Raw genomic sequence first — 27,801 nt, 5'->3', positions numbered from 1 at the left:
GACAAAAAAAAAATATGGACTTGGTGAGCAAAGGCCTCTGATATTTTCTGCAAGTCAATGGCAGAGGGGGGGATTCTCCACTCTCTCTAGAACTGGTAACATTAACCAAAACCCCAGCTGACAGGTTGAGGACCAAACCCCCACCTTGCACAGCTAAAAGTAACATTCCTCAGAGATACTTTCCGCTTTGGTGCCCCAGAGAAGGCTGGAAAATACAGCCTTTCCAGGATTTCTAGGACGCGTGGGAACCCCAAAAGATCTGTCTACAGCATGCCAGTTTTTTTTTTTCCATGTATTTCTAACCCAGAAGGCAAGAGAGGCTGGCTTATGTCTTAGACTGGAATGATGGTGAACTTTAACTGGGTAGTGCCGTATCAGGAACTCCCTCATAATTTGTCTTTATGCCCAAAAAATGGACTGACTTTTTAATTGGCAAGCTATAGAGAGAGAGAGAGAGAGAGAGAGAGAGAGAGAGAGAGAGAGAGAGAGAGAGAGAGAGAGAGAGAGATATGATGATGATGATGATGCAGAGTGGAAGATTGGAGTCAAAGCACTCACAGCTTTTGGGTCAGCTATTTGATTTCAAACAGAAAAAAAGACACTTTTATTTATATCCAAAAACAACACCTACATGTGTTTTATTAACATATTAACAGCTTGGAGCCAACATGGCGGCTTCCTCACACAGATCCTTCTGGTAATGTCACACTAACATCTCAGCACAGAGTGGTTGTCCTGTTCAAACGCCAATCTACTGCCCTGCATCTCCAAATGTGAACTTTTGATGAACTTAGAAACAAAAACTTATCTTTACCCTGACCACTACATATTTTTCAGTTTATCCAGGGGATTTTAAACATTGTTTTGTAAGACCGAGGACTGTAGAACTTTCTCCACACATGACCTTGCAAATAAATAGAAAGTACAAGTCAATATATGGAACTAGAGTAACTGTGACTCCTTATCTCAGACTTGGAGCTGGAGCGCTGGCTGACGTCTGTCCAGCCTGCACACCGGTGATGGTCCAGACCCACAGCTCCAAATATCCTGCAAGCTGCTCCTGACAACATCTTACATGGCAAGTATTACCAGCAGGAAATGCCTTGATCACTCAGCTGCTTTTTTTTTTTTTTAAATGTTAAATACAATTTAGTTAACAAATTATCCATTACATCCTATCAAAACCTTCATTAGCTAAATGTCTTTATTCCACAAATTATCAGGGTAATAAATGCGCATCGGCTCAATGAGGAGAAATCAGACTCATTTGAAAAGAGTTTGCAGCTTACTGAGCACTCAGACAGGCACACACTAAACATGTACACATTTCACTGACTTATTGGCACATTCTGATTTGCATGGATGTGTAAATTATGATTGTATGAAATTGTGCGCGCAAAACGAGAAGCAAAACAAGGGAACAAGGTCTGTATCGTCTGCACATAGTACCATCTGGTGCCCTCAGTAAAGCCCATTGTGGCCTCAGGATGTGTTTTATTCTCTTGTTGCCACTTGTGGCGCCATTGTGAGGAGTGTGCTGGTGTCTGAGAGAGCAACTGACTGTACATGCTGTGTCCCAGCAGCATTCTACACAGCAGTGGCTACTGTAGACGCATTTCCATGGTGTATTGTTTTGGCAGTTAAAACAGCTAGTGCTCAAATACAAAACATGAATCATTTATTTTTGGTTTCCATGATCGTTTCATTGACTGTTGCCTCTTGAGTAACTCCTCCTTTCCACAACACATTGCATTGTGGGACAGCAGTGTAGAAAAACTGCACAATCAAAACTCAGCCAGATGAGTATGTATGTTGACATTCTTGAGTAAACTGCATTTTCAGACTTTGACAGCGTGAACACACTCCATACTCAAACCACAGGTAGAATGAGTATGTAGTATGCTTTTGGGACACAGCAGTGGTTTCCCCCTACAACCAGGTTTCACTTCCAACCATTGTACAGACGTGAATCAGTCACATGCGTAAATCTGTCAGTGTCTAGATAGGGCTAAACACGATTATAACATAACTGAAACGTAGTAAAATCCAGCTTATGAACAGATACATAAGAGAAAGTACAAATATTTTGCATAGTCAAAATACAATAGCTCCAAAGCTAAGGATTCTCCACCCAAAACAGTAACAAGTATCAACTCATCAATAAAGTGCCATTAAAAAAAACACCGCTAGGTATAAGCTACACTTGTTCATTGCTGTAAACTTAAAAACCAAGTGGATGGTGTCTCTCCAACAGACTGATATTTTCTGATATTTTCAACTGTGCGCATTAATAAGAAGCCATCATGAAATTAGCCTGGCTGATGTACATTTTGCTGCACTCACCTTTTGCTTAATGTGCAAAAAAAAAAAAAAAAAAAAAAAAAAACAACAACAACAACAACAAAAAAAACAATGCTGAGCCAAACAAAACACACAATATTACAAAAGTGGCAAGTATCAAGCTAATACATTCAGCAACATAACACAAGTTTAAAGCTTTGCTGCCCAATGTGAGAAACTAGCTAGCTGCTGGGTTAAAACAATGCGCGTCCATATTAGTCCAGTCATTTTATGAAAAAACCTAGGACAAATTGCAAGAGAAGCAAACTCAACTGATTTTTGTATCCTCAGTTTGTCCTGAGTGAGGGAACAAAAGTCCCAAGGAATCCCATTGGTGGAAAGTTTTGAAAATCACCTGTATATGACCATATAATACCAAAAAACACTGTTTTTAACACACAGGGGAAAGGGGTTCAAAATTTTACTTTCAGATATCACTATAAAAATTCACAAGTTGATTACACACACAAAGACAAGAAAAAAAGTCAGTTACAAGTTCTTTGAATTATTCTGTTTACATGTGCATATCACACATTATCTGATTTGATATGCACTAATTAAGCATACATTAAAAGGTTACTATATATATAGTAACCTTTTAATTCACTGTTATATAGTAACCTTTTAATTCATTGTTTAAATATCTGTTCTGGCATTTATTCCAATTAGCGCATATCAAATCAGAGAATGTGTGATATGCAAGTGTAAACAGAATAATTCAAAGAACTTGTAATTGACTTTTTTTCTTGTCTTTGTGTGTGTAATCAACTTGTGAATTTTTATAGTGATATCTGAAAGTAAAATTTTGAACCCCTTTCCCCTGTGTGTTAAAAAGGGTGTTTTTTGGTAATATGTGGTCATAAATAGGTGATTTTCAAAACTTTCCACCAATGGGATTCCTTGGGACTTTTTTTCCCTCACTCAGGACAAACTGTGGACACAAAATCAGTTGAGTTTGCTTCTCTTGCAATTTGTCCTAGGTTGACCCCAATTTTGGCCTAGAATTACTGGACTATATGAGCTCAGATGTGATGTTTTGTTCCTTGGTTTCACTTGTGATGAGAGTGAGTACATTCACATGCACAACAATAACCCCATAACCTGATCTTAACTTCATTACCGCTCAGTCCTTACATTTATTTGGCCATTTTAATACTTTACCACAGAACTTGAATGGAGAAGAATGGTCATTCCCATTCAAATCAGCATAGCAGGATGATCAGAGCGTCAGCCATTTTTATGTGTACCGTTGCCAGGTTACTGGGTCGGCTCTGATGTGAACTGACTTTGGGCAAGCTGCCGACTCTTTTCAGCGAGAGCCTTGTGTTTCAGTCAGTGTCTGGTAGCCTTCTAAAATTAACAAACACTTTTCAGTGGCATTCACCTAAACCAGCCCAGCTTGTAGCGTTTAAGGAGTTACATGAAGTAAGAAGTCTGTTTGATGATGCTAACCAGCCAGTTTTGCTGGTTTGAAGGTGCTGAAGGTGTTAAAGGGGTAGGTTAACAGGAGAGACCCAGTCTTTAATAATCTTACACTAACCTCGTCAAGCTGCACACTACTGTCTACCTGTGTAACACAACAGAGCACACAGGTTCACATGTTAATAATTCTTTTAATAGTTTCTTCTTTTAAGCTACAGCACGTCTGCACGGTGCTCAGGCAACAGTGACAGTCTTTAAGGCCCGACTGACATGACACCGTGTCAAAGAGCGATAAACGCCATGTTATTCAGTGCCAGCCGAAAGACAACAGCAAACAGTAGAATAAAAGTTCTCCGTTCAAGTTCTGTGAATTTTACTTTGATTTCAGTGAGATTTTTTGTTTGTGTCGAAGATCCTGCGTCACCTGCTTTCAGCAATAATAATACCACTACATCAATGTAAGAGCATCAATACAAACCATAAAGAATATCGAAATCCCTGAAATCTGACATTGTAACATGTTCTGGCATTTTTGGTGGCTGTGGTCTGAATCTCATTGGCTCGGCAATGTAAACTCGGGTTATTAGACTAAACTGTGTTACTGTTAAAAGCAGTCACCTCAGTGTTAAAGTTTACAGCAACCAGAGTATTGCGTGCAGATAAATATGCCCAGTAAGTACAGAATTTGGTATCATTTACCCATTTCGGTCCAATCAGTGGTACAAAATTGGGGAATCACATTATGGATGGGAGTGTTTTGGTAAGTAGGACCTTGGGGAATCCCCCGGTATTACGTTCCTACATTTTCAAAATGTCTTTTTTTTTCTTTTTTTTACAACCTGTACTTTCTTTACCAATCGTCCATATGATGTACATCGATAGTGGCTTAACAGTATCAATGAGACCATATCAGTATCAATGTTAACAATGCAAATTACCAATTTTGGACTTAACAAAGTAATTTCCATACTTTTCTTGACATTCCAGACTTGTGTAGAAACTCCTGTAAGACATCTGAAAATGAACAGACTACAAACACAACAAACTTTGGCTTAGTCTGAGAATTACCCCACAGACACCGCTGACGACTCTCCACATGGAGTGTGAAAGTAAGGTTAGGTCGATAACAGGGTGATGGTTGGCTTAGCAACACACCCAGCATGATGAACATTTGATCTAAAGACCTAGTCAGGTTTCCACATTCAATGTTGAGGGTCCATTGCCTGGAAATAATCCAGAGGCTTTATGGGACATACTTGTCTGCCCCTGCTGGCAAAACCAGAGGGTCTCACTGAAAATATGAAACTCCTCTTCGTTGCTCAATGGAGTGGACACCATCGCACTTGTCAGAACAAATCACCGTTGGTCCCTTGCTCTGATTTCTGTCATATGGTGAGAGCTTGTCTCCAACTCTTCCATGGCACCTTTGGCAGTAAAACAAGGTGAAAGGGACAGCTCCAAACAAACCAAGACAGGAAGTTGAGAGCAGGATCAGGAAGTGATGTCGCCTGCTGTTTTCTTCCAAGAGCAGTAACAGTATATTCAGTGTTGTTAAATGTCTTCTGACGCAGTAGGAAAAGACAGAGGACTGAAGTGTTGGGTGGAGCATGTCACTCTAAACCATTTCTTTTAAACAGCACACTCACTTCATTTAAAAACTGTCAAACACTCCAAAATGCAGGATTTCCCCTGCTTTTCTCTCTGTTGCTCTTCAACACGGGGCCTCCATGACATGGGCCTAGAAGAACGCAGAGGAGCAGTGGAGGGAGGCACTGCTTCAGACCAACCCAGAGTCTTTGGCCATCTTGTAGAAGATCCCTCTATTAGCAATGAGGGCGGAAGGGGAGTCAAACTCTGCCACCTCTCCCTTGTCCAGCACCAGGACCCTGGAGGGGGAGGGAGCACTGATCAAATGTGTGAAGTACTAAAAGTAGAGTGAAAATATGAAAGCACTGTAACATTTCATCACATATCATACAGTGTACTGATTCAGAAGTCACTCACTACTAGTGGGTCAAAGATTAAGACAATGAAAATCTTCAAAACACTTAAGGTCCAGTTTAACCACAAGAACTGTCTGTATTTGGACAGCAGGGACCAGGGTGAAAATTTAGCTCTGCCAGACATCTTTACCCAACAAAATGGTAGTACTTTCACATGGACCAGGAGCTTTGTGGGTGGGGCTTGCAGGGATGACTGTCACTGATTGGTCAAACACAGCGCAGCCACCTTTTCCATCAAACAAGGAACTATCAATTTAGGACCAATTCAGGATGAGGGAAAGACATGTCTCTTTGATAACATTTAAAGTAAAGTGAGTTTTTGCTATCGGCTTCCAGACTCATTTAAAAAAAAAAAAAAAAAAAAAAAAACGAGAGAAAAAGAGAGATAGGTAGTATGATCCAGCTAAAAACATGAGCAAGCGAGCTAAAGAGGAACAGTGCAATGGTGCTGTGCATGAGAAAGCCAGTCAGAGAAAAAAAAAACATTTTTTGGTGGTGGTTTGATGGTGGTTACATTCTACAGCACAAATAACCACCAAAAAATCAACTGATGATTTACTGTGGAGACAAGGGATGGGGCATTTAGATGGTTAAAAATAATAATAATAATAATAATAATTCATTCATGCATTGAACTTTTACTTTGTTTTCATTATTTGCATTAATTGTTCAATCAAATATCAACACAATACACAAGATATATGAACATAACATTCACTATAAAATATAATGTTCAGTGCAACAAGTTCCATGCTACTGTTGTGAAATGTCTGACGTTGTCATCTTTCACCTGTTTTGTGTTAAATGTTTTACCCCTAGTGTGTGGCTAAAACAAATACATTTGCATCAAAGCACAGTTGTGAGGGCTTGCTGTATGTTCTACCTTGTGTAGTCCATGATGGTGTTAAGGCGATGAGCAATAGTCAGGACGGTGCAGTCCTCAAACTGAGTACGGATGGTGGACTGAATCAGGTTGTCTGTCTCCAGGTCCACAGCTGCTGTGGCTTCATCCAGAACCAGGATCTTTGTCTTCCTCAGCAGAGCTCTGGCCAGGCACAGCAGCTGGCGCTGACCCAGACTGGAAACACACAGAGACACATTCACTGGAATCTACTGGCACATTGTTACACCTTGGTGGACGTTTGCATTATGTCCTGGCATTATGACAAGCATTATGTAGTGTGTATGTGTGTAAGCAGTATGAACCATGTAGATGCATGTTGATTTTTTTCTAGGTCTACTGTGTGTACAGTTAATTGCAGGTTGTATGAACGTGTATGGAAGTCTTATGCACAGTTCGATACAGTTTATGTAGCTGTATATATGGCGAAGCATACTCCGTGTGCTTGTTTTTTTTATTGTCATACCCATGCTTCTCCAAAATGTAACCTCTGAGGTCTGTCTTTTTCTGTGGTTAAATATAGTTTGTGTATCTGCATATACTGCCGTGGCTTGTCTTAGCTTGTGCTGGTGTGCTGCAGGCCAAGGTACCTGAGGTTCTCTCCTCCTTCACAACATTCATGATTGAGCTTGTCTGGCAGGCCGGACACAAAGCTCTTGAGGTGGGCCAGTTCCAGAGCCCTCCAAACCTCCTCATCAGAGTAGCTGTCGAAGGGATCCAAGTTCATCCTCAGAGAGCCTGAAAACACCACTGGGTCCTGGGGAAGGGAGGGATCACTTAGATACTTGCAGTCTGCGTGTGTGATATGCCTTTATACATCTTGAAACCTAGTTTTTAGTAAGCTGGACACAGTGACTAGAGGATGTTCATCGGCTTCAGTAGGACAAAGTGTTTCTTTACCATGGGAAACACTGAAAACAGGCGGACCGACTAGGAAAGTGGCTACTAGCCATAGTCAGTTTACGGTTTAGTTGACTGCTTGTATTCATTATAAGCCCTGTTATAAGCCACATGTATGCTTGTTTAGATATCCCTTTACATCCTCTCTGTACTGACCTGTGGTATGATGGTGATTCTGGAGCGGAGTTCATGCAGGCCCAGCTTAGCGATGTCTACTCCATCAATGAAGATCTGGCCTTCAGCTGCTTCAATGATTCGGAAAAGCCCAAGCGTCAGGGACGACTTCCCGGCTCCAGTGCGCCCCACAATACCCACCTATGGGCCAGATGTATTAGCACAGGAAATGGGACTTACAAATGCATACATACATGTACATACAGATGCATGTATGCAAACAAAGTCATACACAGGGATTAAATTGGGACGGAGCCCACCGGAAGGGAGCTCCATCATCTTCAATATCACAGTTGAATTTGATGTATTACTCTTCCAATAATAGCTATCTAACAGGATGTGGAGTGTATTTATTGAGATGAAACCAGGTGTACAAAGGAGAGCAAACACATGAATGCCATTCAACCACCTGAAACATAAAATCATTTTACACATCACCTAGAGCTTTTACACAGTCTCATGTGTTAATATGCTCCAGTCTGATTCCCTATCACACATTCAACTTTACAAACTCTTCTCACTCATTTTCTCCTCTGCCTGATCTCGGACAGGCTGTGTTATTGTGTTATGATCATGAAGCAGCCATAAACACACCACCCACCCATGACAAGGTGGGGATAAAAGCAAGCACTCCTTCCAATGCACTGACCAGCACTTTTCCATGACAGACAGAGGAGACAGAAAGAGCAGATTAGCTTGTTTATCTAAATAGCCTAAAACACATAATGGACACGTTGCCAAAGAAACCACTGAAGAGCAGCGTTTAAAGGTTTTAGCTCTACCTACATGAATGACTTCTCTGGAAAAATCTACTGGAGTCATTTGGTTATTCTGGTATGAGCAAAACCTTTCTTTAAATAGATTATTTTTGAGAGGAAAAGATACATAGATGTTCACATATACTCTCCAAGCCCCATGAGTGGCTCCCACTCTGAGAACACAAATTTGTTGGTAGTATTGTTTCACAGTAGAAATTATAGTAGTACAGCAGTATAAGTAGTGTAGTGTAGTAGTACAAGTTCAGACCTTCTCTCCCGCCTGGATGGAGACAGTAATGTTGCGGATGGCCAGGTCCTGGTCCGCTCGGTAGCGCAGGCCCAGGCCTCTGATCTCTATATCACCGCCAGTCGGCCAGCCTGGGGGAAGGCTGGACGGCTCGTGTCTCCACTCCGCCTGGTGGTCAGAGGACACATTTGTACATAAGCACATGACCCATTGACTAGATTCACCTTAAATGCATATCCGTAACTGTGACCATCACATCCACAAACCTATCCCCTGAACATCACATCAATCACATCAATCTCAATCATACAGTCAAATCCTTATGCTAAATTAAACCTTTGAAGAAGTAAGGATTAGTGCAGACACAGATAGACACCACACAAACATCAGATTCCTTTTTGGGGTTTGATTTCTTTGCTTCTTCCCTTCGTACCTCTTTTTCTGTGTCGCTGTACTCTTTGACTTTCTCCACTGCGACTATGTTGGTCTCTATATCAGAGGACATCCTCACCAGCCAGGTCAAAGAAGCTGTCAGCTAGTGAGTGGACAGATAAAAGCAAGGGCAGACACACCATTATTATCTAGATAAGCAGAACGAATGGACATTGACAATAATTTGTACTGGAATTGCGTGATTATAGCAAATCTGATAATCCTACATATTTTGCATCATTTTGTGATTACAGTATATATGTAGCGTAAATATGTATAGAGTATATATAATGTGTATGTGTGTGTATGTACACAGTACATAAAATATAATTTTTGTATGTGTTTTTTCACTGCAGTATTTCTCAAAGTAGCTGTAGCAATACAGTTTTTTTAAATGCACACATCTGAGATAAATAATTTAAAAGCCTTCATTAAACTGGCTACATCATTCTTAAAAGCATTCTTAAAATCATTAAAAACAGCCAAATATTTTGGCCAAAGGCCTTCATCAGGACTCTCAAGATGGACAGCAAAGGAACACATCTTTACAAAAGAGGGAGAAATATCAGAGGATATTGCGAGCATCCTGGTTCACTTGCATCTTGGTTTCCTAGCATCTTATGTCAGTATGTCAGTAAATAATGGAAATCAATGGGGTCAAATTTCAAAAACCCTTAACTAAAGCTTGTGTAGGCTTTTTATCTTGATTATTTTGACAAAGCACCATTATACACAGAGGGTCTGAAAAAAATCTGGTCTTCCAGGCTGCTCCTGGACTGTAATTTCATTTGTTAAAATCCATCTTGGTACAAGTCAAACAACCAATCACTTCAAAGACCCATCACTACCTTGGTCCACATACATGTGCTCTGCTGCTCAGTACCAAAACTAAGATAAAACTGTGTTCACTGTCCAAGTGTGTCTCTACCTGTAGGGCATAGGAGATAGAGAGTCCCATGATGCCTGGACTGAGACTCTCTCTGGCCATGACAGCAAACAGAGCAGCAAATGTCACAATACAGTTTCCTACAAACTCCAGACGGATCGCCAACCACCTGGACAAAGAAACACAGTGAGTCAGTAATGCACATTATTTTGTTTTCATTAACCAAGGGGTGCATTAAATGTTTCTAAAAAGCAAGCTTGTTGTAAGAGATCAGAAAATAATATTTCTGAGGGTCTGACACGATACTGCAAAGCTGAGGAGATCAGACACTGGGGTCTGTGGTGTGTCATTGGACGACAGATTTGACACATTCTGTGTCTTCCATGAAGTTCACTTTCAGAGAGTGTTAATGCCATGTTTTGAGGGTGCCAGGTGTTTGGTGGCAGCTAATATCACCACCTATAGAGAACAACAGGTTGTGGCCAGGCACCCTGATTTTCACCAATGGAGACCAGGTATTTGTTAAATGCCAATTTTCATTGTTAGCACAAACACTCTGCATTTTATTTGTAAGAGAGAATTTTTAATGCTTTATATGCAATGTGGATTAAATGAAGGCTCCAAAATGAGTGAGTGAGCATTGAGCCCTCAAGCACAAATAACATGCAAATTTTCAAGCAAATCCAACATTTGACTGATGACTTATGAGGTCATGATACCAAAACTGACAGGGTTAATCCCCTGAGGAGTATGAACATGCTCATCAAATCTCATGGTAATCCCCTAATAGATTTTGAGATATGTTGCCAGACACATGGATTACCCAACAGACATGGCCATCTTTAGGCCCCACTGACTAGCAAGGCAAAAATATTTCTGCATTAAAGCTTTTATACAGGAATTACTGTGCACTTGTCACTGAAAGGTATTGCTTTCAGTTAAAATGTCAATGTCCTATTAGCACTGGCGGTAGTAAGAATATGTGAAAGGAAGTGGAAGCTGACAGTTAGCATGTGAGGCAACACTTTTTAATCACCTGTTAGCTACAATGCTGGGGTAATAGGCTTTCTGGTTGTGGTCCACACGCCGGTCACTCTCAGAGATGAAACGATGCTGTTCACCAAAGGCTCGGATGACAGTGGTGCCCAGCAGGGTTTCGTTGAAGTGAGTGTAGACAGGTGAACGACTCACCGACTCAAGACGCTTCAGTTGGCGAGACGATGACACATAAAACCTCTGGACAGAGGGAGGAAGAAGAGAAAAGTCTGATGATTTCATGAGAACACTTCCAACAGTCTGATTGATTCATCTATCTGCATCAAACTCTCTCCTCTGATTTCAGGACTCAATGCGAAAGCCAAATCCTATCAAAGAATATCTACATCTCCAAACCTCTGTAAATGTTTTGAAATGTAAAGAAAATGTCATCCAATTTCTGTTTTTATATGTTTTCTTTTCAAAAAGGTATTTAATGATTTTCCTTGCTTAGGGCCCTTCTAAAAGAGTTGTTTTCAACACAGCGCTCTCAGCTCAGCCTTGTTGTAAAGTTCCAAACAGATGAATAGATTGGCTTCCCCTCTAACTCTAATGAAAGACATCATCTAATGTGTGAAACAGGTTCTAAATAACTTGTTCAGATCCTGACTTTCCTAAGGACCTGAACAAACAACAAGCAGGAGAGGAATTGTCTTCTATCTCATGAAAGAAAGACACTTAGGAAGCTGAGAGCTTTGTTAGTTAAAAACTGCCAACCAACCTGTACAAAGAAGTAGAGAAGGCCAAGTGGAGGGATGATGATGGCCACCAATGGTGTGGCAATCAAGATGATGACACAAGCACCCAACACATTGAACATGGAGCCCATGAACATCTTAATAATGCTGGGGATGACTGAGTCGATGGTGTCTGTCTCCTTGGCAAAACGATTGACCAGATTTCCGCTGGGTGTGCGCTCAAAGAAAGACATGGGTGAGCGCAAGACGTCATACAGCATGGTCTGATGGAGGTAGCGTGAGGCCAGGATGCCCCCAATGGACACTGAGAGGGAATAGCACAAGACTGCTATGCCTGGAAGAAGAGAAACAGTAGTGAAGTATTATTTTGAAGGGATAGATGCCATCAAATCTCAAATAATATGCCCCTTATCCTTTCTGAAAGGCAGAGCTAGGTGAGTGAAACTTAATTTCCGATGTTCTGGAAAAAAAACAAAAAAACAAGGCAGTCCGTCTTTGAAGGAAGCAATATAATTTATTATTTCAGCAAGATAACATCACAGATCGACACATATTAACTCTCAGTCTTCTTCAGCGTCTGAACCTGAATCCATGGTTGTCTGTATCACCCAAAGAATTATATTATGCAAGACGTCTTCAAATGAACTTTCACCTATCCCGCTATCCCCCTATCCCATGGAGTGATTCCTTCTTTGTAAACAATTTGAAACAGATCAATTGAGAACTCTTAAGCTATGACACCAGCTTTCATGCTTTCCATAAGGGCCAAGTATTTTTACAGGTCTGTGTTGAACTGCCATACCTTAAATACCTGTGTTAGAAACCACAGAACAGCCAATATGGGTTTAACGAGTCACCCAGTTCATACAATACAGAGTTCATGACTTGATATTCTCTCAATATTTTGAACAAAATTTGAATTAAGAATAAATATGAAAAATGGTTCTTTTTTTGTTTCTGAGGCATAATCAATGCAAAATACTGTGTCTCTTCTCATAACATTTTAAACAAATGTAAGCAAATCTTTAGATTCCTGCTGTAATGCACTGAAAACTTGAAAAGAGGTATAATACTGTAACAAAACTTGCTGCAGAAGTTTTAAAGCAATCTAAATTTTTAACAAGTGATATCCTAAGTCAAACAAACAGTCCAAAATCACTACTTTCCATTTCTAACCACTGATATGATCTTTTTTTTATTATAGATCTATAATGCTTTTTATTATAGATCAGTGTTTCTAATAGTTCAAGATCCCGCTAAATCCTTTATATCTTAAATTAAAAACCCACTCAGTCACATCAGAACAATTATGTGTCAGGTTATTTAACTAGCCTATTTTAACCCCCGTTTGTTGACAGATTATATCAGCCTCTGACACTTTTTACAACGAGTAGACAAGTCCCATCACATTCTGCTCGCTGCCCCGGGACAGCTGCAACACTTCAGCCAACTGGTTTTCCAACATGGCAAAACTGTTTTCTACAGTAGCACCACCACTAGGGACGGGATTCAAGAACTGGTTCTTGTTAACTGGTTCTCAGTTGTCCGAATCCTCGGACTCGCTTGCCGAAGTGCTTAATGATTCCGCCATTGAGTCTGCTGCACATGCGCTATGACGTCATATGCACACTGTGTTGCTATAGAGACAGTATGGCGTCGAAGCAGAGGCGTTCAAAAGTTTGGTTATACTTCACGTGGAAAGACGACAACAGAGCCACTTGCAAAACTTCTATTTTGACAAAGGGAGGAAGTGCTAGCAGCACGCAGAAACATTTGTCCACACAGCAGGCAGTTACTTTGCAGGAATGTCACATTTTTGATGCACTAACGTTAATGAATCTCAACCAAGCAGCAGCAGGAGCGCAGCTAAAGCTAGCGCGGCTAAAGCTAAAGTGGCCGAAGCTAGCGCGGCCGAAGCTAGCGCGGCCGAAGCTAGCGCGGCCGAAGCTAGCGCGGCTAAAGCTAGCATTGTGTGGTAACATGTTAAACAGTTATTTTTCTACATTACAGTTCTCGATTTGTCACTTGACTTGATTGCATTTGTCACTGCTGGACTGGTTTATTTCTGGCAGCTCAGCTCATACCCCCTTTTAAAAAGGAAGGAGCATTGTCTAGTAACATCTTCAAGTGTTATTGGATTTTAATTTCAACATTAGAATTTCAGATTCAGATTGAGAAAAAAAGGACTATTTGTTTTTTACAGTTTTGTCCAGTTATTTAATAAATATTTCAACAATTTGAACACTCAAATTTAGTTGTGTAAAAGTCATTTGGATGGACAGGAGTGGTGGCATTTTAACAACACAATGATATAAAAGAAAGTTAATACAAATAAACCCATTTGTACTTTTTTTTTCTTCCCCTTGCCCAGTGAGATTCGATAAGAGAATCGTTAAAGAATCGAACCGATAAGCAGATTCGATCATGGAATCGGAATTGCTAAAATCTTATCAAATCCCATCCCTAACTGCCACTGTATCACCGGGGCCGTGGACCCTTAGTCAACCTGCAGGGTGATACGGTGGCAGTAATACAGCAGAAATAGTTCTGCCATTTTGGAAACCAGCTGACTGAAGAAGCGCTGAAAGTGAAAGAGAGCACACTCCCAGTGAAGCTCTCGTTCTCATGTCAGGGAAGGAGTTAACAGACCAAACTTGGTGGATGTATCACACTCGCCTGGAGAAGGAAATACCACTATACAGGTAAAAATCTAAACTATCACTTTAACAAAGTGATGCGTCTAGAGTTTCAAACATAGCTAACATCACCCACTGATCCTGATACTCACCCTGTGACAGGCCGAGAGCACCGTACACCCCAAGCCTCATCTGCCTGTTAGGCTGAGTGCCGTTTATCACAGGGTCATCAGTCCACAAACTCAGCCAGTAGTTGGAGAAGAGGGAGGCCAGGTGATGGGTGAAGAAGAACAGCAGACTGATGAAGGACAGAAGCAATCCGATGGCCTTCATGTACTCCCAGAAAACTGACAGCTTTACCTGGTGAAGCAGAGAAGAGAAGGTGCTGGGATGTGACTGGGAGCTCGTGACCATCAACTTGCAAACATATAGATCTACACTGTCCAGAAAAAAAATGTATAAAAACAGTTGAAAAGACAAAAAAGAACAGAACAAAACTATGTTTACCTAGTCCACAAATTCATGCAAACACAATTAAATAAAAACCTGAAATAAATTGCTTTAGCAAATTATTCACTTGTAAAGCTTTTACCTACCTGTCCAGTGTTGGCCTTGTCTGCCTCTGTAAGCTTGCCGACCTCAGCATTTTTGGCTTTTTTTCCCAGCACCTCTCCCTCCTTGCCCCTCTGAGCCATGCTGCTGCTGCTCTGAACACCCTGACTGCTTGTCATGTAGAAATATAACAAGATAACACATATCACATAACATTGCATTTGTAGAAAATGAATGGAATTTTTACTTCTTGAGGCCTGGGTGCCCAGTATAACCCGCCCACCTCACAACTCCATGGCAAAAGGACTCATATACTGTGAAAGCTTACTATAAGCGCCCCCTATAGGTCGATCTGTAAAATTAGTTAGTTAGTTATATATCTATCTATCTATCTATCTTTCTATCTATCTATCTATCTATCTATCTAAAAACAGGTGGTCTAATAACATTACATGTAACTGGAGTGAAAATGTGTTGATAAAAGTTTGGGATCTACACTAGACAAAAGAATGCAGAAACTGACCTGGAACTGAGTCATGCACACATCGTAGAGAATCACAGGCACAATCTCACTTACCCAATAAGAGCAGCTGGACTGCCATTCTCGATTCCTTTTTTTGGCAGAGAATCTAAGTGTGCATGGAGAGAAAAAGAAGTCAGACCGCGACTGACTAGACAATACATGTACCGCTATCCCATGACCTACCCCACCATGACTCTCCAGACACTAAGAGACTGTTGGGTTAGTGTTTTCTGCCCATTTCCACTAACCACCAGCCTAACATCATATTGAAATATATAAACCACAGCAATGGTAGCTCAGTCCCAGCCAGAGTCCATAAAACTACTTTGAGGTAGCCAACAGTTTGGTAGACAGTCATGAGATTGACTGGGCTACAACAAAGTGCAATGAAACTTCAAGCAGTAGCACCATGATGACCGTCCACCTTAGCCATGAGGAGAGAGAGCAGTGGGTCAGGGATGGTAAACTAAAATATGTAATTTCTCATTAAATGTTTTTGTTGTTATCACCGGATATAGAAAACATCATGAAACTGCAGACAGGCCTTTGAGTCAAACAATCGGCTTTGCTGGAGATTAAAAAATATCCAATCAGAAAATGCCTCAGTTTTTATTCCTCCTGCCCCCATTGGATTGACTTTTCAGCTGCACCTATTATGTTCTACTTGACTCAACAAATGTTAGTAAAAGTAACTGCTAGCTCGTTTGCACAGCATGCCAATTGTGTGCTGCTCCAGGCTGAAGATTCACCAATTTAAAGAGGATTACTGTACCAAGCTAACTCCATATCAGGAGAGGCAAGGGCTAGCAAAGTGCTTCAGTCAAATATAGAGCCTTTGCTAGTAATGGCATCAGATGGGGACTTCATCCCATCAACTCTATTACTACAAGCCTCTATCAGCGAGTGGGCTCTACAGTAATGTGAGCAAGGAAAACATTACCTAACATATTGTTGCAGCGCCAGTAAGACCAGTTGCTATTTCAGTTGCAACAAGAGGGATATTTTCTGCTTTGCTGGACAGTTGTTTGGTCTTACCAGGGTTGCTACAATATTATTCCCCAACAAGGGGAAAGCCCACACAGCCTGCTGGAATGAATTACTGGAGTTAATGCAGCCCCAAACTCCATTTTATTACAATTGTTGTCTTTTAGGAACTCTTAAATCTTGGTGGATGATGAAGATAGTGCTCAAGAATAATAATAAATAAGAAAATCCCTGTTTTTAACTGGGTTTACCATCCCTTTTAGTAAAATGGACATGCAAAGACATGCTCGTCAAGGCTGTAACTTCTCAGTTAAGATAACTTGAGATAACTTCTCCATTTCCTTGTCTTATCGCTCTTTAATAATGGTGGAATGATTGAAATTATTAAGTGCAAGCCATTGTATTGGCCCTGTGGCACAAATACTTCTCTGTGGTATTTTGATTCCTACTGGAACCATACATGAAAAAAAAGGTATACAATGTTGATATGGGAGAAAACTGCACACCAAATGACTGTGGTGTGTTCTTCCACTGGCAAAATATAAACTAATTATGCTTTAGATTATCAAACATAGGCAGTGGTTACATTGCTCTTTTTAATGCGATCTTTCCCATCCGATCATGCCAGGATGGATTTAATGTCAAGTCTGTACGCTCCAATCAGCCAGACCACATGCTGAGGCCTGGCTCACATTGAGTTTTGCTCTCAGTGAGGTATGGATGTGCATGTGGGCACAATCCAGACAATTCATCAGTACATATGGTGGAATGTATCCACGCGGGAATATATCCAATCAGGCAGACAAAAGACAAGTGTAACCACAGCCATGAGCACTTTTGTCTTCCCTCACAGGTTAGATGTCTCTCTTTGAATGGGATTTCAGGAATGGTACGTCACACAGCGGGGAACAAGACAAGGAAAGGCTTCTTTCATTAAGAGGAATGAGGTGTTGCCACTTATTTCATGCTACTTTAAATCTTCCACACAACTACGACTCAAACCTTCAGATTTTTGCTTCTCTTCGTCCTCCTCATCCCTCCCCTCTTCAAAACGAAGGGCAGACAAGTGAAATTTTACAAAAAGGAGCAGACAAAAGATAGAGACAAGTGGAGTGACATTTACAACGTGACACTTAAGAAATGATAACAGAATGGTGAGGGCAGGGGAGACAAAATGACAAGGTTTCAAATGTCTGTTTTCTTCTGTCAGCAACAAGGGTTAGCACACTAAAAAATAAAACTTGGCTATTTTTGTGTTAAAACAAACCAGATATATCAATGTAAAACTGCCAAGCATAATTCATACTGCCAATCATGTGTCCTACTGTTTATCCCCATTTTCCCTCATAACTAAACAGCAAGGCTTGCCCTGTAAGCCACATTAATACTACCAGCTGTAATGTCAAATGTTTCTGTTATAGCTGCACATTTTGATAAAGCCAAGATGATGATGTCTATTCTGTTGTTCAGGATCATATAAAAAAAAAGCTGTGAAAAATGGTAATGGAGCACAAATGAAATGGAAACAAAGATAACGATGACAGTGACAATCCATCCACTGGGCTAAAGGACAGCGTGTGTGTGTGTTTGTCTTACTTGTGTTGTTGTCAGCCTGGTCAGCAGTGGCGTAGGTGCGAAGGAACTCAGCGAAGGCTCCCTCTCTGGCCATCAGCTCCAGGTAGGAGCCCATTTCCGTGATCTTTCCATCTACCATGACCAGGATCAGGTCAGCCTGGGGCAGGTAGCTCAGCCCATGAGTCACCAGCACACGAGTCTGGATACACACACATAAACACACGCTAATATTCAGTGCTTAGAAGGCATGAAAAAAACACTCATGTATCAAAGGTGTAACGTGTAGCATTTTAACATCAGCAACAGTGCAAAAAAACTCAACATTTCAACAGCCTTTGTCCTCTCTGTGCATCCACATTCCTACATCTTAAGATCATCTTTTAAGTTTAGAATATCCACACAACAGCATGCTGCTCCAAAACGGTGATTGGGAAAGTGTCCATGAGCACATACCCTGTCCTTGAGCAGGCCTTGCGGGCCGATGACCTTGTCAAAGATGTGTTTTCCCACATGGGCGTCGACTGCAGACAGCGGGTCATCCAGCAAGTAGACAGCACAGTTACAATAGACGGCCCTGGCCAGGCTCACCCTCTGCTTCTGACCTCCAGACAGATTAACTCCCTTCACAGAGAGAGAAAAGGGAGGTAGACAAAGTCAGAGAGATACAGATAAGGTACAGATACTTCAGAATATATTAACTCCTGTGCCCCTGCTTATTGTCACTGTGCTTTATGTCATAAGCAGGTTTGGAAGAAACAAATTAATATAATTAGACTACGTTTCCCGTTATCTAATTACAGGTAGAGGTGAAAGTAACTAATTATATTTACTCACAGTACTGTCATTAAGTAGCTTTTTGTGTAAGTGTACTTTTTGTAAATCACATGCACTACAGAGTGCAAATGATCAATGACCTTATTCCTGTATTAACTGGAATATTCGCAATATTCACGTGTCATGTAAACACGCACCAAACCTGATTAAGGTCATATTCCGGTTGGAGAGAATTCTGAATAAGACCCCTGGCATATGCCTGTTCCAACCGGAATATTGAGGCATGTAAACACCTTAGTCGGAAAATGCCCCGAAGCGGAATATTCAGTCACAACTGCGCATGCTCGACTCGCAAGGAATTCTGTGGCGTCTTTGTTGCTATGGTTACTGCAAGCGGGGAAAACGGCATGGCAAACAGCAGCAAGAGCCAGGAGACTGCAGTCTGCCTTCAGCTAATGAAAGACTTAAATATCATGGAGGATATCGATGGGAGAAAACATAGAACTAGTGACAGAAGAAGAAGAAGAAGATGTTGAAGAAGACTTCTTTGTCTGTTTTTCCGGCAGACCAGACGCCTATACGCGTACTGCTGCCCTCCGCGGCTGAGTGTCGCATTACGTAAGAGAGTGGAATACGCCGAAACACGGGGGCATGCCAAGTAACATGTAAACGGAATATTCCAGTTGCCGCGGCGCAGTTACCTTAGCCGGAATATTGACCCGAACCGGAATATGGTGTGCATGTAAACATAGTCAATGACAGATTGTGGCACTTTGCACAATGAACACTCAGTCAGCAAAGATTAGAAGAGGAACCTGCCTCTACTTTGTTGGTTCTACTTTTTGTCATTTCAAAATTTCCAACAGAAAGGGCACTTTGAAAAACTGCAGATGAGGCGAGGACCACTTAGACTCAACTGGCAAGAATGGAAAATTATGTCCTTTTTTCCCCCATTTATCAGGTGAGTCTAGAAGGTCCTCACTTCAGTTAACCAGCAGCAATTTTGTGCAATGCCCCTTTAAAAGAATGCAGTTTGAAGCATGTTCTCTCCTCCTTCAATAACTGCATGGGAAAGATCACAGCTGACACAGTTACTGTTTTGAAAAAGGAACTCAGTCACTTTACTCCCAGTACATTTGAAATGAGACACTGTTTCCTTTCACTGCAGTAGATTTTCACAGCAGAACTTTGACTGCTGTGACTGCAACTAACATCAATAATACTGAGATGTGACATCACAGTTAGGACCTTGCCATTAACACCTTATTCAGAAAAAGGATTTTAAATGTATAATGGTCATCTGTGTGTATTACATATTTTTATACTATGGTCCCTGTGTATTCAAAGAGTCCTAGGCTATTTGGTAATAGTAATCCTCAGATTCATATTCGCTACAATAATCATTATTACAAACAATGCCTGTACCTTCTCCCCAATCTCTGTGCTGTCTCCAGCAGGCAGCACCTCCAGGTCTGGCAGGAGGGCACAGGCCTCCACCACACGCAGGTACCAGCTCTCCTTCCTCTCCTGGCCAAACACAATGTTGTCTTTCAGGGTGGCATTCTGGATCCAGGCCTGCTGAGGAACATAAGCCACCGAACCCTGCAGGGGCAGCACAGCCAAACACACACAATGAACAACTAACTTCATTTTAATGGATCACATCTTAAAACTACATCATTTTCTTTCTTAATATTTTCAGCTTTTGCTTTTCTCTTCACTAGGCACAATATGGGAATACATTTTGCTTTTCGCACATTTCATTAAATGAAAACCAGCATTTTAACATTTACAACTGGTATTACTGGAAATTGCTACTTGCAACCTTGATCATTACTTTGTAGCTATTGGAGCCTACTGGTTTCATTTGGGGGATGATCATAAGGTCAAGAAAAAAAATACTTGGACTCATGGCAAGTATGTAGCAACCTATTTGATTGTATATGCTTAAAATGTGAATTTGTGGCTCATTCTGGCACTGTGTAAATGTGTCTGTGCATGAGAGGAAGTACAAACCTTGACAGCCACAGTTCCTTCCAGTTTCTCCATTTCTCCGAGCAGGGCAGACAGCAGTGAGGATTTTCCTGAACCAACATGTCCAACCACAGCCACCAGAGAGCCCTCTGGAATGCAAACATTCAGGCTGCAGAAAGAAAAGGTGTTTTGGCATCCTTTAATTTCAATTGTACTTATGTGACAGCATCAACTGGTATAACACTGACAGGCAATGGAGACATGCTTGCATGCATACGTATACACACATGCACAGACAGTTACTATATTTGTCAGAACATTGACTTACTTTAAACCATTAACATGAATAGCTTAAAAAAGTAACTGAATGTGTATCCTGCAAAACCATTACAGTCACTCATTTTTTAAAGGTTTAAACCCAGACTCTGAGTATGCCTGTGGAAGTTAAGGATTTTAACCATCAGGGGAAAACATGGCATACCCATACAGCATACACACCTCCTCAGTGTTGGGGATTCTGTTCTAGACCAGCTGAAAGCTCCCTCCACAATGGAGATACTGTACGGCGCTGGGAGGAAAAACAGAGAAGGGGAATGAGCGGCAGGAGAAAAAAAAAATAGATGGAGATGAGAATAACATTAACACTGGATATGTACACTGGATAACAGCTATCAAACAGTGCCTGGTGGGATATGACCTTGTGTGTTCCTGCAGGTACAGTGCACTGAAAAGAGGGATGAGGAGAAAAGATAAACAGAACGAGAGAAGAAAAGCAAAGAAGACAAAGAGACTCACAGCCTGATACTGCCTTGCGCTCCACGCTGTCCTCCTGCAGCTCTTCATGTGACAGAAATACTCTCAGACGCTTCATGGACACGCTGGCCTACAGACAAACACACAACGGGCTGGAATCAAACCACAAAATGCGGCTGGAACAGAGAAGAAAGTCCATTCACCGCCAACCTGATCCACAATGCATTCACCTGCTGGGTATGTTAACTTTTATGCAAAAAGGACGTGGCCAATCTAGACATGAGTGAAATCTCACAGCCTCCATAACACCAGCAAGCAAGCCTTGTCTAGAGAAAGCTGGACTCACCAAAGTGAGATCTGCCTCTGTTACACCTTTGGAATCCCTTGGTGTCAAGTGATCAAACACCAGTAAGAATGACAAACATGACTAATGAATTTCTGTAGCATTTATTGTTACCGGTTAACTCATACTGCTATTCGCAAAACAAGTGAAAAACAAAAGAGGAGCTTCATTGCAGCTGCAGTTGCTCTCTTTGTGCATTGCATTTGGCAGGTTTACCAACAGAAAATTGGACTTATAACCTTAAAATGTTGCTAGAAACACAAAGTTAATCACCAATTACAATCACTAAACAGTGTTATTGTGTTTTATGCCATACTTTTTCCTTCTTCCCATTACTGATTGAGTGTTGTGAGCATGTGAGCAGAGGCCTGGCGCACCAACCTGCACGATGCTGCTGATGACCATGGGCAGCATGTTGAGAGGAAAACGCAGGATATTGAAAAGGGCTAGGGACACAAAAGCCTTCTGGGCGTCCAAGACGTTGTTTTCGTCAATCAGCACGTAGACGGCGAATGTGGACAGAGCAACCTACAGTGCCACCATGCAGGAGGGAGAGAGAGAGTGGTATTTGAAATGGTAAAGGTTAATTTATTTACTGAACCATATCATTTGTATGATTTGTGCATAAAGTAAGTGTTATCTAGTCTGGTGGTTCTCAACCTTTTTTGGACTGTGACCCCTTGAAACAAATCAACGCGTACTCACAACCCCCTCTCAGAGGCTGCAGACTGGTGAACAGTCCATCTAAGGAATGACCACCTGTTCAGGTTATTTAATTTACTTGATTATTAGAGGAGGCCTCACATTTTAAAACTACTCAGTATTTCACAAGGAAACAGACAAGAAGAGTAACATATGCAAAAATAATCATGGTAGTTTTGCATATTAAAAAAGGTTTGCTCTTTTGCTTATGTCTTAATCATCTTGTGACCCCCCAAAAAAGGTTTTCCCCACTCCCAGCTGAGAACCACTGATCCAGTCTGTTAAATTGCGTCAAAAACAAACATCCCCTTGGAATAGTCTAGAAATGTCTAGTCTCAGTCTAGACTAGAAATGGCACAGTTTTTACATTTGTAATAACAAAACATCTAAAAAATATACACATTTTAAATTGGTATATTTTATTAAATTTAAAAAAATTAAAAAATTAAAAATAAATTCATTTTTTAATTTCAAAAGTCCACAAAAATGAGATTCAATAATGTTATAATACAAACTGAAAGGCCTAGAAATTGCTAAGTCACTAACTGACTTTTTCAAGAAACAAGATGAGCCTCAAAGTGGCAACGTTAAACATTGCTCAGGATAGTGTTAAATTAACCTACTGGAGCTTCCTAGTGGAAAAATTAAAAATGAGATGGGACGGGTCAGAAAAGCACAGCCCTGGCTGATCTACTTTTGATATTAAATTTGTAAATAAGTAAGTTAACAACTATTACAAACAAAGAAACTGCTGATATCTGTTGACCCCAGTGCACAAAGAGAGACCTATTAACCAGTGTTCCCCAACCCAGTCCTCAAGGCCCCCCTGTCCTGCAGGTTTTTGTTTCAGCTCTACTCTTTCACACCTGATCCATTTAAGGGCTGCATGCTGATTGGCTGAAACAGATCTACCTGAAGAGGGCTTGCATGAAGGTGCATGGGCCTTAATTGGGTCAAGTGTGCAAGAGTAGAGCTAGAACAAAAACCTGCAGGACAGGGGGGCTTGAAGACTGGTTTGGGAACCACTGCTATAAACAAGGTGCTTTCAAATGTATGAAAGCACCTGAACAACGGTGGCTGTCTCATAAATGTCTAATAATTGAGACACAGTGCTTTCAGTAGTGTTTAGTTTGTTAATGTCCCTCCTCTTCTGCTGGACTCACCAGGAAAGGGGCACAGACCCAGGTGAAGGTGGACACAGCACCGAGGTAGGCTGTCTTCTTCAGGACCCGCAGCTCACTTTCACGGATGGCTGACACTTTGTCCTTGAAGGCCAGCTCCCACGCATACAGCTTCAGCACCTTGATGCCATTCAGCACCTCATTCATCAGCTTGATGCGGTTATCCTTACTCTTCATCTGAGCCACCTGTTCCACACACACACACACACACACACACACACACACACACACACACACACACACACACACAAAACCAATCCACACAAAGGTTAAGAACTGGCTAAGCACTGACTGAGCATGCACTTATTTACTGACAACAACTTAATTCATAGGTTGCTCTACTCTGACTGCAGATGATGCAAAGGCTATCACAGAATCTATGAACACTGTTGAGGTACGCATTGAAGTATCTATGGGCATAATTTTGATTTTGCATTGGCTGGATTACCCACTTAGGGTTAGTTTTTGCAGTCGCTTGTCTTTGAAAAGAAACTGTTCAACTACAGCAAATGCTGTTTTTATAATTCATCATTTAAGCCTTGGATGATTGACAATGCACCAATTGTGATAAATGAAAACAATATTTTTAAAAATAATATTTTTAAGTGTTTCAAGCCTTTAAGAGAAGGATCAAAAGTTTCTGTGATTGTTTTTCTGTACAGTTGTCCCACCTGGTAGGTTTTGGTTTTCATGGCAATGACAGCGTTGACTGGTACCATCAGAATCATCACAGCCACTCCAGCCAACACAGATGGACCCAGATTCTACACACACACACACACACACACACACACACACACACACAAAAAAAATATTAAGACACTATGCGCAACTCCATTTGAGCAAATACTTGAAGGCATGTGCAGTGGTAAAAAGAAACTGTACATACATTTCATATTAAAGAAACTATATTGCTTCATTCATTTAACAATCGCAGAAAAACATTTTTTTTCCACAATTGAGTAAACGAAAGGATGAGAGGATGGTTACAGATGGTGGTGGTTGTGGGTGTGGAAGTGGTGCTGCTTTTTGAAACAAGGCCACTACACACAAATGAAGAAGCATCCGCACATCGTCCATTTTACTTGCAAACATCACTTGCAAGACGCTGACCACTTGTTTGAAAAAAAAAAAAGCAAGTGAAACATCTGACTTCGGCCCAAACAGGACTGTCTGCAATTTTCTATAGAGGCTGAGAACTCATTTCATCACAACTCGTTCTTCCCAATGAATCATATCCCCTCCCACGTAAGTTCTCCCTCTAACCACTTACCAAATGATCTCTCGTTACTACTGATTTCCTATTCTTTCTCTGACATGAGGAATGTTGAATTTGCTCTATATCACTGGCCTCTGCAGTCCTCAGTGTTGGTTGTTCATGATTTTGACTGAAACTAGACACCTACCTGCCAGAGAAAATAGAGGGCCAGCACCACCTGCAGAGGGGCAGACCATATCATGTTGAGGTAAGTGATAAGGTCCATGAAGCGCTGGGCATCCACTGACATCAGGTTGACAATCTCGCCAACTGTGGAGGTGCGCCGTGCAGCACTGCTGATTACCAGTGCCTGAAAATGGAGAGCAGGTAGATGTAACCAAGAGGTCAGTGAAATGAAAGGAAGAGGGTTTGACGTTCTGTTGTGAATTGCTAGATTAGCCTATGGTGCACACTCTCAAAATTCTGGATATGAATGAGACTGTTACACTTCATCTCTTGACATTTAATCTCTCTCTCTCTCTCTCTCTCTCTCTCTCTCATCTGGATCCTTGTACCTTCCTGTACACTGCTCCAATGACGGCAGTACGCAGGCGCATGCCAGTGACAAAGCAGACATGGAAGTACTTCTGCAGGATGAGCGTCTGTAGACATGTGCATATGAAGAGCAGGGCTGTGTAGAAGTAGCCCTGCCAAGAGGGGGCACCGGAGTTGTTGATAAAGTGGATCAGCAGCCTGGAGGGGACCAAGACAAAAAGCGGTCAACGTAATGATAATGCTGAGACGGAGTGATAAGAACAAGCAAACCATTACTCTCTCAAACGGATTCCAAAGTCTTGCGGTGGTTAAGGAGCATCAAAGTATCAAACATCATCACGACTTGTTCACCTCACCTGCAGTCACATTAATTATACAATGTCTAAAATGACTGTTCACATAATCTGTTGCCTATTTCCTGATGCATTCTGTGCATGAATGAGTTCCAAAACAGCATTGATTGAAAGTGCTCATACGTTTGATGAAGAATAAACTGAACGGCTCTTTTGCCAGTGGTGAATGTGAGAGTCAACGCTGCTCAGAGGCCAGAGCCCAAAGCAAACAACCAGCTCTCTATTCTGAGTTAGCCATCGATCTTAACACCGATGCAGTCCTACCATTCCTCATTGCCAAAGACATAAATCAAGCACATCCCCATCTTACCATTCTCCATAGAATTTACAAAACCATTCCCATGAAACATATACTCCTGTTGTTTTTATCTTGGCTAATCTCTGTCTCAGATTCTATACTGGTGTAATTCATTTAGTTTGGGGAGTGGGCAGTGGCTATGATAAGGGGCTAGAGATGGATGGTAGGAGGAGGTTCTGCAGAAAAATAATAGTTAAAAAAAGAACAAACAAAAAAACACTAGTTATTTTTTACGATAGTGAACTTAGTTCAAAATTCGTGTGTGTGAACTGCACTATGAGCTAGTTCTTGTGGAAGTGTGAACTTGCACCTGCATTTTCCTTTACTAATCTTCAACTTTAATGTCCTCCTTCCTCCCCATCTGCTACTCTGGTTGTCATCACAAACAGAGAAGGGCACCCTAATGCTAGAGCAAAGACTACAATGACCACGGAAATACATGGTGGGACTCACCTGAGGATCTCAGGACCAACAAACATAAGGATGTCCTGGATGAACTTGTACAGACAGGAGATGAGATAGTAGGGCCCGAAGGTCAGGCACAGTGCCCAGAACAGGGAAGGCTCCCTGGTCTTCTGATGGTTTTTTACTATTAAGATCTCTGACTCCTCCACGACTCGGCTCTCTTTACCCTCGGTACGCGATGCCCGCTTAGGGGAGTACAAGGTCTTCTCCTCTGGCCTGTGACAAGGGAATTAAGGGAACGGTAGTTGGTGTGAATCAGAAATTTTAAAAATTATTCTACACACAGCCCAAATACAAGAAACACTAAGCTATAATGCAGGAGGCAACCACCAGGGCTGAGTATTGAAGCCAGAAATTTAAGACAGCATTAGGGCATTTCAGTTATTTCAGTTTGTGTGCTCTTAAATATGCATACCAAATTTGATGCAAATCTGAGCATCTGTTTGGAAGTTATGCCACTGTGTGAAAAATGAACGGTTGGATGCATGGACAGGCGAACAGATTGACTCTAATTCAAAGCCCCATGCCTTCTATTTCAACAAGCAGCAGACCACAAAAAAGAAAAGAAAAAAAAACAAGAATTTAGGGAGATGATAAAAAATACTCTTATTCTCTTAATTTATTACCCCAATATATATTTTCCCCATGAGGTTTTGGTCTTAATAGTTACTTGAAGGTCTTCCTACATGTTCACTGATTGAAAGCAATGCTTCATCTAGAGCACAAAAAGGCAAAATAGATATGTATTTATGGCGTGATCATCTTAAAAACAAATCCTGTCAAATTTAAAATGTATAATAAATATATTTTGCATAAGAGAAATTGTTAAATTTCTTAATCAACTATGATCCCTTAGACTAAAGAGTCAGAGGGTGGTGAATGCCTGTTTGGTGATAAATATCCCAAGACAGATGTTCACTACAATCCTGGGACAGGCCATCAATCGGATTTCTGGGCTTGCTTGTTTCCTTGCTGATGTGATAAATCACCATCGACATAGTTAACTGTATCTTGAGTACCACGTTGAAAGCACCTGCTTTAAATGGACTTTTATACCTTAGTTAGTTATGTTGCCATTATTATGCCGAACATTAGGTACAACAATGTTCTTTAGTGATGTGTGTCAACAAATACTGCTT

General features: G+C 41.1%; 1 protein-coding gene across 1 annotated transcript in view; it reads right to left on the bottom strand.

Moving 5' to 3' along the window:
• Positions 1 to 4,181: 4,181 nt before the first annotated feature.
• The window catches only part of abcc1 (ATP binding cassette subfamily C member 1 (ABCC1 blood group)), a 32,891-nt gene continuing 9,271 nt past the window's right edge, over positions 4,182 to 27,801 (bottom strand). Inside the window, exons 8-32 of the mRNA XM_030058281.1 lie at positions 26,651 to 26,878; positions 25,567 to 25,744; positions 25,200 to 25,361; positions 24,465 to 24,557; positions 23,776 to 23,979; positions 22,292 to 22,438; positions 21,610 to 21,697; positions 21,313 to 21,382; positions 20,857 to 20,983; positions 20,266 to 20,442; positions 18,520 to 18,687; positions 18,088 to 18,265; positions 17,494 to 17,535; positions 15,562 to 15,613; positions 15,029 to 15,155; positions 14,585 to 14,792; positions 11,820 to 12,130; positions 11,100 to 11,299; positions 10,106 to 10,232; positions 9,179 to 9,280; positions 8,767 to 8,913; positions 7,723 to 7,881; positions 7,257 to 7,423; positions 6,649 to 6,843; positions 4,182 to 5,648 (exon numbers count right to left, since the gene is read on the bottom strand). Coding sequence (XP_029914141.1) covers positions 5,540 to 5,648; positions 6,649 to 6,843; positions 7,257 to 7,423; positions 7,723 to 7,881; positions 8,767 to 8,913; positions 9,179 to 9,280; positions 10,106 to 10,232; positions 11,100 to 11,299; positions 11,820 to 12,130; positions 14,585 to 14,792; positions 15,029 to 15,155; positions 15,562 to 15,613; positions 17,494 to 17,535; positions 18,088 to 18,265; positions 18,520 to 18,687; positions 20,266 to 20,442; positions 20,857 to 20,983; positions 21,313 to 21,382; positions 21,610 to 21,697; positions 22,292 to 22,438; positions 23,776 to 23,979; positions 24,465 to 24,557; positions 25,200 to 25,361; positions 25,567 to 25,744; positions 26,651 to 26,878 — 3,766 coding nt within the window. The 3' untranslated portion in view covers positions 4,182 to 5,539. The remainder of the gene's footprint in view (positions 5,649 to 6,648; positions 6,844 to 7,256; positions 7,424 to 7,722; positions 7,882 to 8,766; positions 8,914 to 9,178; positions 9,281 to 10,105; positions 10,233 to 11,099; positions 11,300 to 11,819; positions 12,131 to 14,584; positions 14,793 to 15,028; positions 15,156 to 15,561; positions 15,614 to 17,493; positions 17,536 to 18,087; positions 18,266 to 18,519; positions 18,688 to 20,265; positions 20,443 to 20,856; positions 20,984 to 21,312; positions 21,383 to 21,609; positions 21,698 to 22,291; positions 22,439 to 23,775; positions 23,980 to 24,464; positions 24,558 to 25,199; positions 25,362 to 25,566; positions 25,745 to 26,650; positions 26,879 to 27,801) is intronic.

Source organism: Myripristis murdjan, chromosome 8 (genome assembly GCF_902150065.1).
Source record: "Myripristis murdjan chromosome 8, fMyrMur1.1, whole genome shotgun sequence".
Lineage (NCBI taxonomy): Eukaryota > Metazoa > Chordata > Actinopteri > Holocentriformes > Holocentridae > Myripristis > Myripristis murdjan.
This window is presented reverse-complemented; position numbering and strand designations above follow the sequence as displayed.